Genomic DNA, 15262 nt, shown 5'->3' on the forward strand with positions numbered 1-15262 from the left:
TTGTTTGATAATGATTCTAGAGAACAGAAAAGGTCAGAAATAGCTGCATTGTATCTTTTTAGATCCAGACAAAAGTCTATGACAGGATACAGAGACAGGACCTCTGGTTTGGATGAGGAAGTATGAAATGACAGAGCAGTACATTGGAGTTGTGCAGGACATGTATGAGAGCTGTTAGAGAGTGATGATGACATGGTCTGGATAAGAGACAAAATCTCTTTAAGTCCAAATGAACTTTTTTAAAAACCTTCTTGCCATGGAACCATCCTGGATGACTGAGAGTCTCCATAGACAAGTAACAGAGAAGTTCAAGGTGGAGGTGCACCAAGGATCTGCTTTGAGCTCCTTCTTGTTTGCTGTGCTGATGGACAGACTGACAGATGAGGTTAGACAGGTTTCTCTACAGAGCGCGATGTTTGCAGATGACACTGTTATCTGTAGTGAAAGCATGGAGCAGGTGGAGGACCAGGCTGCAGAATCCTGGTGCTCGAGACCAACCACCCTTTTTTGTTCCCAGCTCTCCCTGCGCCTGTATCAGGTGTGCTCGGTCAATCAGAATGAGGAGCCACCTGAGTCAGCTAATCAGCAGAAAGAAATGTAGGGAGAGCTGGAAAAAATGTTGGAAGGTAGATCTTGAGGACCAGGATTTGGCAGCCCTAATCTGGAAAAATGAAGGTTTGCTCTGGAAAGAAGTGGAATGTAGATCCGTTGCAACAAGACAAAGAGTGTGTTTGTACATTTGAGGAACTTAAGTGGAAAATAATAAGAAGGTTGAAATGGGTGCAGGAAGGTTTGATGAACGGAAAAGGTGTGGAAGACTGGTTAGAGCAGACATGTTGTTGGTATAGAGATGGCAGGCAGAGCGGGAGTTAGTAGAGATGAAAATGTTGAGGTTCTCTTTGGGAGTGACCAGGATGGATTGGACTGAATTCATCAGAGGAACAGCTCATGGTAGAGGTTTTGAAAATTAATGCATGGAAGCAGATCTGAAATGGTTTGGGCACATTTAGAGGAGGGACAGTGATGTAAGCTACCAGGAGAGAATGTAATCAGAAAGATGATGAGAAGGGTTGCTCTGTGGCATCAGAGTCAAATTTCTAATGAACTACTGCTGCTCTGCATAAAGTACGTCTTATGACATAACCAAAATTAAAAGACCACTGGAAACGCTTTGAAAATAGATAAAAAATGGTCAGAGTGGGATTTTAACTGCTTACCAATTCAATAAAAATTAATAGAAGACGGAAAAGTGTAATGCACAAACGAATACCTAAAGAACCTGAAAGGAAAAAGAGTGTCCTCCCTCTATATGAGGATTCAAAAGACTTATAGGATGAATGTTTCAATATAAGTGTTGCATATGGACAGGGCAGGCTATTTTCTCAATTAGACTGAGAAAGAAACAGATGTGAAAAAAAAGGACTTTATGGAGTACAGATTTCGGCATGGCATGAAAGAGATTTTAAGCGTCCAGATATATGGCAAAAATGAAGGGTAAGAAAGAAAACAGGAACCAGATTAAATCAATTTTCATTCTTCATCCGTCTTCAATTTCTCTGATGGAACTAAGTGAACTGTAACAACACAAGAGGCCTGTGGGGTGCTGCAGAGAATTGCTCGGTATTATCACCATGAGAGAAACAACTGGTGTCCAAAAGGAGGATGAAAGAACGGTTTGAAGGATTTCAGTCCCACAGCAAACGGAGCATTTAATCATATATAACTGACACACCTGCAGATATCACGCTTCTTAGACAAGAAGAGAAATTATGCACCTGGTAACATTTATTATTTAACACATAAAGGCTTCATTTTTATACAACTAAATCATTGGTCACAAGACAGAGTTTCTAAATCTTTTTTGTTTATCAAGTGTACCCCACTCTGTAAAAACAGAAGTTTATCACATAGTGTGTTCAGGAAAACTGGAGCAGCTCTCCACATCACCCCTTGGAGACAGCATGTGTGTTAAAGATTATCCTTCCTGTTATTACACCACTGAGGACTCGATGACTTTCTGTCACTAAAGCCACTGATCGATGATTTTCTCTTGTCTAAACACATGAATAGACCCGACCACTACTGAGCATCCTTTTTTACTACATACCAAAGGAGAACATAAATTCTGAAGTGAATCTGCGGGACTCATCTGGTCACATCCATAAACAAAGCTGGACAGAGAGTGTGATTTAAAGCAAGACAAGCCTCATGTTGCCAGTGTCATTTTAACTCCACTTGGTAACTGATTTAGTTAAGCAGATGTTTCCTGTGCAGGAAATTACACTGGTATCACAGAACCCTATGGTTCAACTTTAACCCCATGACGCCTATTGATGCAGATATGTATCAAACCCCTTTGGCTCCAAAATTATCTTAATGTTGCATCAATTTGAAAGCAAAAGCTTTGGTCAAATATTAAGAAATTCACTTGTAGAGCTGTTAATTTTCTTTACAACCCACCCGTTCTTGGCAGATAAATTCTTTCAAAACTAGAATTTACATTGCAGCATTTTTCAGCCTGATATAGCAAATGTAAGTATATGTCAATAAATGTTAAAATAGCTAAATCAAGGCATGAAAGACAGTAAAGTTGATGAAAAAATAAGAGCAAAAAAATAAATACAATTAGAAAGATAATTACTACAAATGTTTTAATTGAGTTTGCATTCAATTAGTTTGTCAAAAGTGAAGTTTTTCAACAAGCGAAAGGTATTTGTGTTTTCTACACGGTATCAGTTTGACATTTGTTGTTTTTTATACCAAATGTACAATATGAAGACGCTCTTTGAGGAGCAGACAGTAAGTCCTCAACAGTCTTAGCTTCATTTGTCTTTCAGTTTTATCTTTACATTTGAGATGTTTGGGCTTTTTATCTGCACTGCTTTCTTTTTGTGCTTCTCTTTGTTCATAATTGTACCCAGATAGACTCTTCAGTGTACCTCCCCTGCTTTTACATCAAGTGCTGGTTTAAAAAGCTCGGGGATTCAACAGACCGGCATGACTAAAGGATAGACATAGCTTTGGAAACTGTTTGAATGTCTGATTTGATTTGCATTTTACCCTCCGAGCTCTTTTTTAAATGTTATGCCCTCTTTGATGTAAATTGTGGAGTGCACGGTCAACAACTGGGACACAACTAACCTGCGTCAAATGAAGATCAGGCTTTGCTAGAAAATTACGCAAGAAGCTTTTATGACTTGACAAAACCACAGTAGGGCTATAAACAAGCCTAATGCATTATGGGTTGTCACGAAAAATATGTTGTATCTGGCAAAAATAAAGAAGTGAGAAAGTAATAACTCTGTGTAAATCTGTTTTATGGAGTAAAACAAAGCAAAATAGAAATCTGACAGTTATGTTCTCTGTTTATTAGGTTGGACGAGAAAGACACTTTTTCAGACTTTTTACTAAAAAGGCATTGTCTTTAAAGATAGACACTGCATGACTCTACAGGTGCCAGGTCAAATGTTAATCGGAAGTGACGGTTTGGCTTCTAAACAGTAACCTTGAGAACCCCAAAGGGTGTCTTCTCCAGCTTGGGAAGCTAACGTGCACATGTGAATAACAAGCAAACATCAGTGTTTCTGCTGCCCTCTGTGAGGACACATTCCTGCTGCTGCCTTGTCATACCAAACAACATGTAAAAATGTGACCCATATGGTCTCCCTTTCAAGAAGGACTGATTGAGCTGTATGGAAGTCATAGCCCACCCACAGAATCAGAATAAAGAGAACCATATGCGAGGAGATGAATTAGGTAAACTGCACAACATTTTTATTAGATTTGAGTTTCACTTGCCTCGTCAATGGACTGCAAGGTGACACTTGAAAAATAAACTTCTAGCCAAGGAAAGATAATAATCCCTTGTTAACACAGGAAAAGTTTGATAAAACAGAGAATTTCTAAACTAAATGGACAGTAACAGATATTTTTGTGAACTGATCGGAATAGAATTCATTTGAACTTTGATTCCCTGCATAGACTAGATGAGTGAACAGTTCTGAAACAAAAAAATTAGGAGTAAATGAGAGTGAACCTATGATTGAATGAATACAATTTCCATATTTTCTAAGAGAATAAATCAGCAGAAACAGGAAATTACACGAAACATAGAAGAGTAGTTAAACGTCATATAAAATGCAGTTTTTATATGGTTTTATAATACTTTTTTATTGCCCAAAGCCATCACTAAATGTAAAAATAAGGTCTGACACATGACAAAAATATCTCAATTTTTCTAATAAATCACTAAATCCCCCCAGAAAGTCATTCTTTTTTTACTTAATCTGTGCTTTTCATATCATTCAGGGCCCATTTACATGGCTCCCAGTGCTAAAACCATATCTGCTGGTGGTCTGACAAGAATAGTGTTCTTCTTTATCTGTGTTTTGTATTTGTTTTGAACTATTTGTCAATGCTCTTCCTGCTGTTGACAGTTGGGATTACATTAAAAAGTCAAGAACCATTAAGCATTTTGAGACCATTGACAGACAGATGGGCTCAGTCTGCTTTGAGTTTCGGGATGAGCCCTCCTTAATGAAGACAACGTCTCATTTGCTGAATGAAAACACGTCTAATCTTATCCGTCATGTAAGTAGAAAAACAGATTTGCAATAGAATAGCACAAAAAAATTAATTAGTTTGAAACTCATCTAGACTGTAGGTAACTATATTTATGTAGTGCTTGAGTTTGCTGTATTAATAAAAGGGAAAAGAAGATGCATGCCTTGCTTCGCTTAAATCTCTTCACAAGAAGTAAACACTGGACGTTTCCAGCTTTTTTTAAAAGGTTTTCCCTTTTTGTGCTGATCAGACCCTTCTGATGCACTCCAGGTTGCTTTAAACCACAGACGTCTCCCTGGAGAAGGGACCGTACGTTCATTTATCTTGGATATGGCAATCGTGACCCTTTCATTTTGCACAGTCAGGAGGTAGCTGTCACAACAGTTGCACGCTTCTGGTGAACCTAAATAGAGGCTCATTCAGAGCAGCTCCTACAGTTCTGACAAAGAAGAAATGTAGCTGAATTGGAAAGTATCCGTAATATTAAACAGTAGATGGGTTTGTTAAGTGCTACGAGTAATCATGCCAAGCAGCAGACCGCAGGAATGCAAATCGCCCCTACAGCCAGGAGTTAGGTTAGCAGGTGGCCTCCTCTATTCCCTCAGTGTCAACACTCCTATAAGACAGAGTCCACATAACATCTGGGCAGGCCAGCCACTGCTTTTAATTAAGTGAAATACAGTCACTCTATGTTCCGCCATGTCACAGAAAAAAAACGTTAAAAAAGGCAGAAAACGTGCAACAGTACGTATCTTATGTTTGGTGAAGGTCAACACAGTTGTGTAAATAGTTATTAATCCTTAACCTAATCCCTACATTTCAAATCTCCCAGCAATCACAGTACCTCTCTGAAATTTGCACAATCTTCAGCACTTTTCTGGAAATGTATCCCTAACGAAACAGAATTGGGACTAATTTCAGGTTTTCTTTTGGACATTTTTGTTACAGTATGTACTTTGTCCAATGGGGGAAATTTAACTTTAAGAATGTACATTCCATAAACTCTCATGAATGGAAGCAACTCTTTGTGTCAAACATGGAGACAATGTCTGTTTTCCCTGTACAATAACATCACTGCTGCCCCGGAGCATATCAACAGTTTATGTTGCACTCGCTAAACATTTATAAAAGTTAGAGCATCGTCCGGCCTCAAAAATGCAAAACATCCGCACGCCACTAAAACACAAAAGGACAAGAGTAATTTATGGAGTCTGAAGAAGTTTCTGTTTAAACAGCTTGAAAAATGCAAATTTAAGTAAAAGCAAGCCAGCAGATAAGAGCTTTAAAATAGTACATTTATTAAAGTAAACAAAACACTACAAAACAAAACAAAAAATTAATAGAACAAAAAGGCCATTTTGACAAGGTACACTCAGAAGAAACAGCATTTGTACACAATGTGAATACAGAATTTCGATATTTAACAATATATATGAAGTAGAACTGGCAAACTTACCAAAGAAAAACTAATTTTTCTTATGAATAAAACCAAAAAACATAATCAATAATAGACAGCAGCTTGAAAAGAGCTTGTTTGGTTTACGAAACGCAACTTGAATTGATCTTTTCTGTGAATCTAAAACATTCCCAACAACCTCTTTAAATAAAAACCTTACACTACTTTCAAAAATTAAATTTGCAAATCCCCAACAAGTGAAGCACTCAGTATGACTCCAGTGAACTGTTTACTAAATTGCCATGCAGATAAAGGTATATGCCAACGGACACAGATGTTGGTCAGAGTCCTAATTCTTAAATATTACATTTTTCAGTGCTATTTAAAAAAAAGGAAAATAAATTACGTAACAAAACTTTATATACATAATACTGTACATCACATCCTACAGATGTGTTTTCCATCTGATCCAATATCAGTCTGCTTTAATTAATCTTTTACAGCTAATTGCATCCACACGATCTGACTACCATGTTTCTGTACTTTTTCAAGATAACATTAGAGCTATCATCAAAGTAAAGGACAGAAATAGCATTGAGTTTTGTTGGGGCGCAGCATGGCTTTGGCACATTTTCAGGAAACATTAAATGGACCTATGAGTGAGAGCAAACATAAAGTTGATTTAAACCAGAAGAAAGAGCAATAAAATTCAAATAGATTTAAATTAGCAAAGAAATCTTGAGGTCATTTTAGGATTTTGCTGTGATGCTTTTAAGAAAACTCACCAGCGTTTGCACGATTGCATGATTTGTTGCGTTCATGTGCGCGTTGAGAGGAAAGGAGCATTCGCCATCACAGTAAAAAGCAGCATAGCCCTCTGGAGCAATAATCCAATCCTTGAAAAACAGAAACAACAGTCTTTTTTTTTTTCTTGCACATAAATATGTGCTGTAGTTTTAAAAAACAACGGTGAAAGGTGCCTTACCTGCCAGCCCAGGTCTCGAAAGCTAACATAAAGCTCGTGCTTCTTACAGGCTTGCTTCTGTTCGCTGGTGTTATAATCTAAAAGAGAATGATATTTAAACCAAAATAATATGACTCATACAAATTCTGTAGCACGCTCACAAGCACAGAGTCTTTGACAATCAATTTTTGGTGAATGAGACTGATTGATAAGTGTTTGAAATAACTGCATTGTTAAGAACTTTGTGACATGTATTAATTTGAAAGCCTCAATATGCTTTTTAGAATATTACCATACCAAATTAAAAAAGAAAAAGAAAGCTTTTTTCTGTTGACTTTTAAAAAAAGTACATTAATTTAAGCCATATTAAAATGTTGATAAAGTTAAAAGTAATATGAATATTGTGAATACATTTTAATTTTTAGGATGACACCAAAGAAAAGAAAAAAAAAACCCAACCAGATTTTTGTTTTTCTTGGTGCTTCAACCACCATACTAAATATGTTTGGACACAAAGATATGCATTATAAGTGGACACACCTCCAGTTTTTGTCGGCTTTGCCGATTCTTGCCGATTGTTAGATTTATTGCGATTCTGGTTCTTTTTTTTCCCACCCGCGGCTCTGACAGAGCGCAGCAACACTCCGCTGGCCTTGAAAAAGGCGACCAGGAACGGTTGTTTGGACTGAGGGCCGTTTCTGCCGATGATTCCAGCAGTTTTTATGTTGATACTTCGTCCTTTAAGAAAACAGACATGTACTTATCCTTAAAATCATCTTTTAAAGGTAAATGAAGCACTAACATTAGTTTGTCTTGTTATGGATCTGTTTACAACTTTTTCCTAATTTTTCTAAAAATCTTACTTTAAATTGTTTATGCATCAAAATAAAAATATAAGAGAGAGAGAAAAACTAAACATCACTTGCCATCTAGAGTCTCCACGCAGAGCTGCAGGCCCAGATTCTGCTGAGGGTTCATCACCCAGTGGTTGCTAGTTGCTGTGATGTCAAACACCAGCCAGCCTCCGTCAGACGCCTGGATGTTTTTTGAGTCAAGCAAGAATGTGTCTGCATCTCTAGTGATTCAAAAAATAAATAAATAAAATATTTAGTTACAAATAGCTAACTGAACAGATGCGAACTGTAAATTATTACTTTGTTTAAACTTTTTTGATCCCAAAAGTTTAAACACAAAGTAGTTTAACCAACTTAATTTAGCCTTGTTTCATAAAAAAACAATAAAAGGGCTTCAAGCAAAAATACTAAAAAGAACTATTTTTTGTTTTGGATGTGGACAAAAAAAAACCAAGTACAAAATAAAAGGTTTTGTAGCTTTTGTCATACAATCTGTAACTTAAACAATCCTCAAGAGTTCATGGTCAAAAGAGTGCCAAGGTTGTGTCTTTTTTATGGACAAAACATTTCATGAGTTATGAATTATGTATATCTGTTTTGTGTGTATTTTTAGAGTAATCTTGACACAAGGTATCAATCCGAAATTACCGCTCTACAATTTGCATTGCCTTCCTTTCAAGTGGCAGAGTGGATAAGGCAGCAGCTGTTAGGTTTTTGTGGTTACACGGTACCAGTTGGAGACAATTGAGGTTTCCAGCGTGGCCCCAGCAGCTCAGAGGTTGTTCATGTGTCTATTCTAAACGTAATAAACCTCCAGATTCCTTTTTATGGGGGATATACTGTACAATTTGATACTTTAAAAGCAACAGTTAGAGCCTTATTTTGTTTGAAATAAAGTCTATTAATCCTTTAACCATATTCAAAAAGAGAATTATTTATTTCAACTATAATATGGTGACAAGAAGCACTCCACTGAAAGAGTAAGTTTGAATTTGAAGAGCAATCGGGTTAAAAGTTTAAAACTTTAAAAGTTATGGTACCCTGCTATGTATTAAAACTAAATCCATCATAAGTAGCAACAAGTAATAACTACTGAACAAATCAACAAAAAATGCAAAATTGTAACTTTTTTTCATTAAAATACGTTTTTGAAAATAAATACCTTGTGCTTATGTGGTAATTTCATTAAGAAAATCTATTTTCCCATCATTAATTAATATTGGGTGTAAGAAGATAAAACTAAGATGTTGCAAACAAAAGGCTTTACCATGCGTCCCCATAACAAATACTTTCCTAAAACTTTGAAAGGTTTTCTAAATAACTGATGAAAATCTAGTCTCAACTAAAACCCAAACAACATATTTTAATTCCAAATCCATGATGAGGTCATATATATGCCAAGAGAACTTCATGGGATGAAGAAAGATAAATTGTCATTTACAGCTTTAAACGGCTTGTTTCTGTTTGTGAACATTAATTCCGATGGACTGTTCTTGCTGAAAACATGTGTGAAAACATGAACTGCTCGCTCTCCCTCTTTACGATGGCAGAGTCCATTGACTCAGACCTCTTCAAAGCCCAAGGGGGTCATATCTTCCCTTCAATCAACCACACACATTTTGGCAGGCAAATGTGGGCCCACTTATAAGTACACCCTTGTGTATTCAGCTATGTCGTGCCTTTAAACTTCCTGAATATTGTTAGGACAGGCAGGTGGTGGGCATAAGAGTTATCACGGAAACACCCAAAGGAACTCTTTTCCCCCCTAATATGGGCCCTGATGGCTTCAGCTGGGACACAACCAGCTTGGCAAGCAACACAAAACGAGTGATAACTGATGGACTCTCCAAGCCACACAAGTGGCCAAGTTGCTAATGGAGTCCTCTTTATCCGAGGACTATATTTGTAAAGCAGGCATGGTGCTAGTGAAGGACAGCAGAGTTTCAGATAGAAGGATGTTTATTGGAAGTGGAAAGTTTTTACAATGAGAAGACAATGACTGATGGGCTATTTGTCTTGTGAAAGACATAGAAAAACAGGAATTTTGATAACATGTTTGTGTTCTTTTTTATCTGATTTGCAATTTCCTCTTGAGATCTTTAGGGTTTCAGATAAGTAAGAAAATATGTAAGTCCTTTCCAGGGTTCTAAAGAATCACATGAACACTCTCAAAGTGCTTTAAACCCCTGAACTGATTTGTTCAATGTGGTGATTTCTGATCCAGATATAAACTTTACTGCAAAATAAACTTTTTTTTATCACCCACACATGGGAACTGGCACTTTTTCATTAGTTACTAAAGGTGCTTTTTAAAGATATGCATTACTTTTTTTGTGTCTGTGTAAATTCTGATTCTTTTAGGTATATAACATCAAACTAGTATGTAAAATAGCAGTCAACTGGACCTGGCTTATCTTTTATTATAAAAGACCCTATGGTGGCTGAGACCTGCCATCGCAGCAAAAAAAGAAAAGAAGCTCTGCAAACACAAAAGAAAGTTTGCAAATAAACGAAACAACCTCAAATAAAAATAAATGATCTTGCAAATAAAAAAAACCCTGCTGTAAACAAAAAATCCAAAACGGAAGTGGATGGGTTTTTGGCTATGCATCGTTGTGAGAAGGAGAAAAAAGAACTAGAGTATGTATGAATTGGTTAACAAATAAGAAAATAAGTGAAGATGTTAGTGTTTAATGTCACTATGTGTACTTTTTAGTGTAGCCCCAGGTTTAAAGGTTTAAAGGTTTATTTAAAGGTTTATTGTGAGCTTGGCTAAGATACCCAGAGTGCAGAAAGACATTAATGAGAGGAGAATCGAGGTCTGTAGCTTTACTCCAATATGCAGCAAAACACAGTTACATGTACAGCTCATTAGTGTGGTTGTTGATATTTTTATCATTAAAAATCATACTAACGATAATCTAAGGCGTGGATGACAATAGTTGCTTGGCAAACTATTTGCAGCATTTTTTCTGCAAGATTATTTCCTTTTGTTTGAAAAAACTTTTTTTTTGCACAGTTACTTTTTTTACTGCAATGGTGGGTTTTGGCCACTGTAAAGATCTTGCTTTTTTTTGTCTCTATTTAATGAAATCTTTGAGAAAAGCACACATAAATTGGAAAAATCCAATATAGTAGATGTGTTTCACCAGCTTTAATGCATTTGTGATCTCACCAAAGCAGCCTCTTTCACCCGCATTGTAAGACTGTATTTTTAAGGTAATAAATCATACAAAAGATGTTTTAATTGCATTTGACCTTGCTGGGTTGTGGCTATGCAGTGGTTGCGATAAATCTAGAAAAAGTGGGCCTTTATTCTGTTGTGCTACAGTTGCATTTGCTTCCAGCGATTCAACATGACCTTGCTCAGGGTGACTGCTCATACCTGTCTTCACTGTGACTGTTTATGGTACGTTTTATTTGTATTTTGGGGTCCCCACAGAGATGTAATTACATCTGCAGTGTCAAAATGAGGTCCAATCGGAACATGTTACTCTTTACACTCTTAAGTAGAAAACCATTGACAGATCGATGGATTTGATGGGTTTCATACTTACTTGTTTTGATACTCCTTGATGACTTGATATATTGTGACCTTCAGGGTAATGTTCTCATAGCGTGCGTGACTGCGGTCCTTATATATCCGAAATTCTGCTGCAGTTACCGCTTCTCCATCAGGGATCTGAGTCAGGTCAAAGCGGAACTCCTTAAAGTGTCTTCTTTGTTGAGAAAAATCTTTATCTTTCTCCACTGTGAAAGAAAACATTTGATATTTCTTATTTTATGACCGCCTAATCCCAATAGAAAATTTGAGCTCGCACCCTGAATTTTCTTTTTGTGCGGAAAAAGTCTGTATAAATGTCCACAGAAAGAATAATTTATCACATCTTCTTTTACATTCGGGTTCCAATCCAAACATTTTGACTCCCAACAAAAGCACTTTCCAGTTCATTTAATCAGTCAGCTGAATACAGGTAGCCATTCCCAGACAGGCCCTCTACTGTGTGCCTTACTGCATTCTCCTGCCATGATGAATGGGCTGTCAGTTAAAAAAACAGGCTGATTTCAATTAAAGACACTTTCGTCTGCTCCTTAAGTGAGAGAAAGGACCAGACAGGATTCTTCAGCGTCATGTGAGCATCTACTCTGACCTCCATGCTGACCTCGTACCGACCTCTGCCAGGATCCCTGGAGTGTTCACTGATCCTAAACATTCAAAACCAAATTTTTGTTTTAATGAAATTAGTCATTTGAGATCTTTTTTGTTGTTGTTGTTTTCTCTTGAAGGGTTTACTTCCTAAAACAAGCCTTTAATGACCACATAAAGGACTGTGAGGATTCAGCGGATGTTCTGATATCAGTAGCGATATGACACACTGTGTTTCTCTGGTACTTCACCGAAGGAGAGCGCCTGTGGTTACTTAGCACAAACAGGTCAGGGGTCAGGCCTGACTTTTACCCAGTCACTGTGTCCCATTATATTAGCCACAGGCTGTAATCTGAAGCAGGAGTGCCACTGAGAGTAGAGACCTTTCAAGTAAAGATTCAATCATAATAATGACTTCACTCCCTGCCAATATATTCCTTAGATTCTGTTTACTCCATGAGGACACCAACAGCGTCTTCAAATGATTGATTTTTTTGAGTTTTTGACTGAAATTATGATCGGTTACGTATGAAACTGAACGAAAGGCCATATAGACTTTTCTAGAACAGTTGAGGTCAGCCACTCTGAGTGCACTGTAATAAAGAAAGAACCCCATTGAGCAGCTCACTGACAGTCACCAGAATGAGAGCAGACCTTTCACGGCTGACAGTGTACATGCCCTCGGTGTAAGTGGAAACAGATGGGCTCAGACCAAGGTGAGTGATTATCTTTTCAAGGAAAGCAACACAAATTCAGCTTCACATGTTTTCCTTCTGCAGCACCAAACCCTGTCTTACAGAATTATCATATGTAACAGGTTCCTCACAGTATAAATGTTATGTTACTGAATCTAAGCCTGTTATGTGCTGATTTTTAACAGATTAACAGGATTTTTTTTTAAAATGACAAGTGCTGTAGGAAACAAAGATGGAGCTGTCTCCGAGTTGAAAAGCCACAAATCCCAGCATCCATCAATATCACTTCCCTTTTAACAACAACAGGAAATAATTGAGGGCAATTTTCTCAAGGTCAGTCATCTGATAAGCTGCTGTGAACTACCGGGTTAAGGGTTGCAGCTACTGAGCAAACGAAACCGCTACACAGATGTTTTAGCTGAGACAAACTGATAATGTTGGTCTGGATTATTTTAAATGTTAAGATATTTCACCCTGAATGCAAAAACTATTTTTCAACATCATGGCAGAGGAACTTAGGTATTTTTTTAAAGTCTGCTGTGTCAGTTGAGCTTGTTTTAAAGTGTTAATTTATTATGACAGCGTGACTGGGGAATTAAAGAATTGAATCAATAAGGTTCAGGGTATAAATATCTCTCTATAAAAATGTCACATTATATCTAAAAGACTGCTCTTTCCAAAGAGTTAATTCGGTCAGAAAATGTTTCCAATTGCTTGATGGAACAGAAATAAAGTGGAGGGAAGGCAAATTATTTAATTCATATCAAAATAATTCACACACAAGATGGCATGCAGTTTATGTCATTTTGATTGAGCGTACCCCCTTAATGACTTACCCAAATTGACAAAACTCATGACCATGTCGGCGTCATTCAGAAAGTTGGTGTCATGCGCCGTGCGCAAGGATGGACTGTGTCCCAGGAGGGGAGCCGCGCGGTGGGGATGTGTCACACGGGAGTAGGCGGCATGCTGGGCATTGTAGTAACTTTTCTTGGAGTGCCCCTGAGCCTTGGCACTGAAACTCTTTCCTACGCCCTGGGGCAATCCCCCTTCCTCCTCCTCGACGGCCATGGCGTTGTACAGGTCGAGCATGAAGAGCGGCGCAGAGGATGCCTGCTTCCCGGGAGAGAAGGGCCTCGGACGGTGCGGCAATCCCAGGATTGAGAGGATCTCTCTCTGGATCTCCCGGCGCTCGTGATTGCGCAACCTCCTGTAAATAAAGCTGGAGTGCACATGGTTGTCACTTAAACCGCAGTGCGCGCAGGAGAGGAAACTCAAACAACTCCACGCCAGTCCGATGAGGTTCAGAGATGTTAGCGCTGTCATCTTGACCTGGAGCTATCTGGGAGATGTGGAGGTAAACTACATTGCACTATGTGAAAAAAACAGATTTACAAGTCCTCCAATAGCAAATCATAGAGTTTCCATTGGTCTTCACAACATGAAGATGCTTTGTTTTCAGCAGTCTGACAGATGTGTTTAAAAATCGACGCTCCTCTTCTGTGCGTAATGTTCCCTCGGAGGCAGGATATTTCCTGGGTCCATCCAGAGTGCGCGGCTCACGCAAGTATTTATGAAGCTGTGACCCACGTCCCTCACCTTACTCTTCTGTAAAAAAAAAAAAAAAAAAAAAAGCAGGAAGATACGCCCAGGATGTCGAGGGATAACTTGGAGTTTTTAAGTGGAAAGAAACGCAAAGAAGTGCGTCAAAAACGACGAAAGAAAAACAGACGAGTCACATCCAAAGTGTTTCTTCTTCTTTTTTTCACAAAATGTGTATTTGGGTAAAATGCATTTGGGTCCAACCCACAACTAACTTTAGTTTCTGCATCCCTCCTCTGGCGGCCGCAGTGAAACTTCAGGCCAGTCCCATGATAAATGCGGCGGCTCACTAGTGTAAAAGGAGACACTTGAAATCTGAGAGGCCGGCTTAACGAGTCAAAGAATAACGAGAGGCTTTGAATCACCTCAACTTATTATGGAACTCAGTGTGTTATTAGGAGAAAGCTCCAGCGGCATCACACTGAGTGTCCAGTTCTTCCCCCCTTTACCATTCTCACAGTATTTAGACTTAAATGTGATGACCCTCAGCAAAACTGTACTATCCTTGAAGTTTATTTTATTGAAGTATACTTGAGTATAAGTATCACAAGTATACTACAGACCATGTACATGTAAGTATACTACTGAATACTTCTTCAGACTAAATTTGAACATTTTAAGTTTACAATGTAGTATATAATAAGTGAACTTCAAGTATACTGCCTCACTTTTAGAAAAGACTAGGTATAATAGTACAATTAAATGGAATACCTTTTGCTAAGGGGAGATTAGAAAATTAAACAGATAAAGTCTTAATACGTTATTTAAAGTAAACTTTGATAACTGAGATGAAGGTAAGTACATTAAATAAATCAACATTTGAAAGAAATAAAAAAATAAACTGTGCCATGTATAGAAGTTTTTGCTTGTAAGAGGTTCTTTAGTTAAAACAAAGAGAATAAAATAAAGAAGAATTTGAACCCAGATTAGGTTAAACAATTTACACAACCCTGAAAAAACTCCCCTCAGACTCTATACCATCAATATTTACTTTGCTGTGGACAGCCAAATATAAAAAGCACAATTAGGTATAGGCTATAT

General features: G+C 37.7%; 1 protein-coding gene across 1 annotated transcript; it reads right to left on the reverse strand.

Annotated features, from left to right (window-relative positions):
- Window positions 1-5837: 5837 nt before the first annotated feature.
- On the reverse strand, window positions 5838-14786 carry bmp5 (bone morphogenetic protein 5). The gene is made up of 7 exons (XM_004077423.4): window positions 13456-14786; window positions 11335-11527; window positions 7850-7998; window positions 7464-7661; window positions 6945-7021; window positions 6745-6855; window positions 5838-6612 (listed from the first exon to the last, which is right to left on the reverse strand). The coding sequence occupies exons 1-7, from the start codon at window positions 13943-13945 to the stop codon at window positions 6463-6465; spliced, it is 1368 nt and encodes a 455-aa protein (XP_004077471.1). The 5' UTR covers window positions 13946-14786; the 3' UTR covers window positions 5838-6462.
- Between the last annotated feature and the right edge of the window lie 476 nt (window positions 14787-15262).

The sequence above is a fragment of the Oryzias latipes genome, chromosome 15 (assembly GCF_002234675.1).
Source record: "Oryzias latipes chromosome 15, ASM223467v1".
Classification (NCBI taxonomy): Eukaryota; Metazoa; Chordata; class Actinopteri; order Beloniformes; family Adrianichthyidae; genus Oryzias; species Oryzias latipes.

Excerpts from the sequence above, each read along its gene's own strand:
- bmp5 (XM_004077423.4), bottom strand. The coding sequence starts at position 13,945 with ATGACAGCGCTAACATCTCTGAACCTCATCGGACTGGCGTGGAGTTGT. Across the intron at positions 6,856-6,944 it reads TTCGAGACCTGGGCTGGCAG|GATTGGATTATTGCTCCAGA; the intron begins GTAAGGCACCTT and ends CTGTTTTTCAAG. Across the intron at positions 6,613-6,744 it reads ATGCAATCGTGCAAACGCTG|GTCCATTTAATGTTTCCTGA; the intron begins GTGAGTTTTCTT and ends TCTCACTCATAG.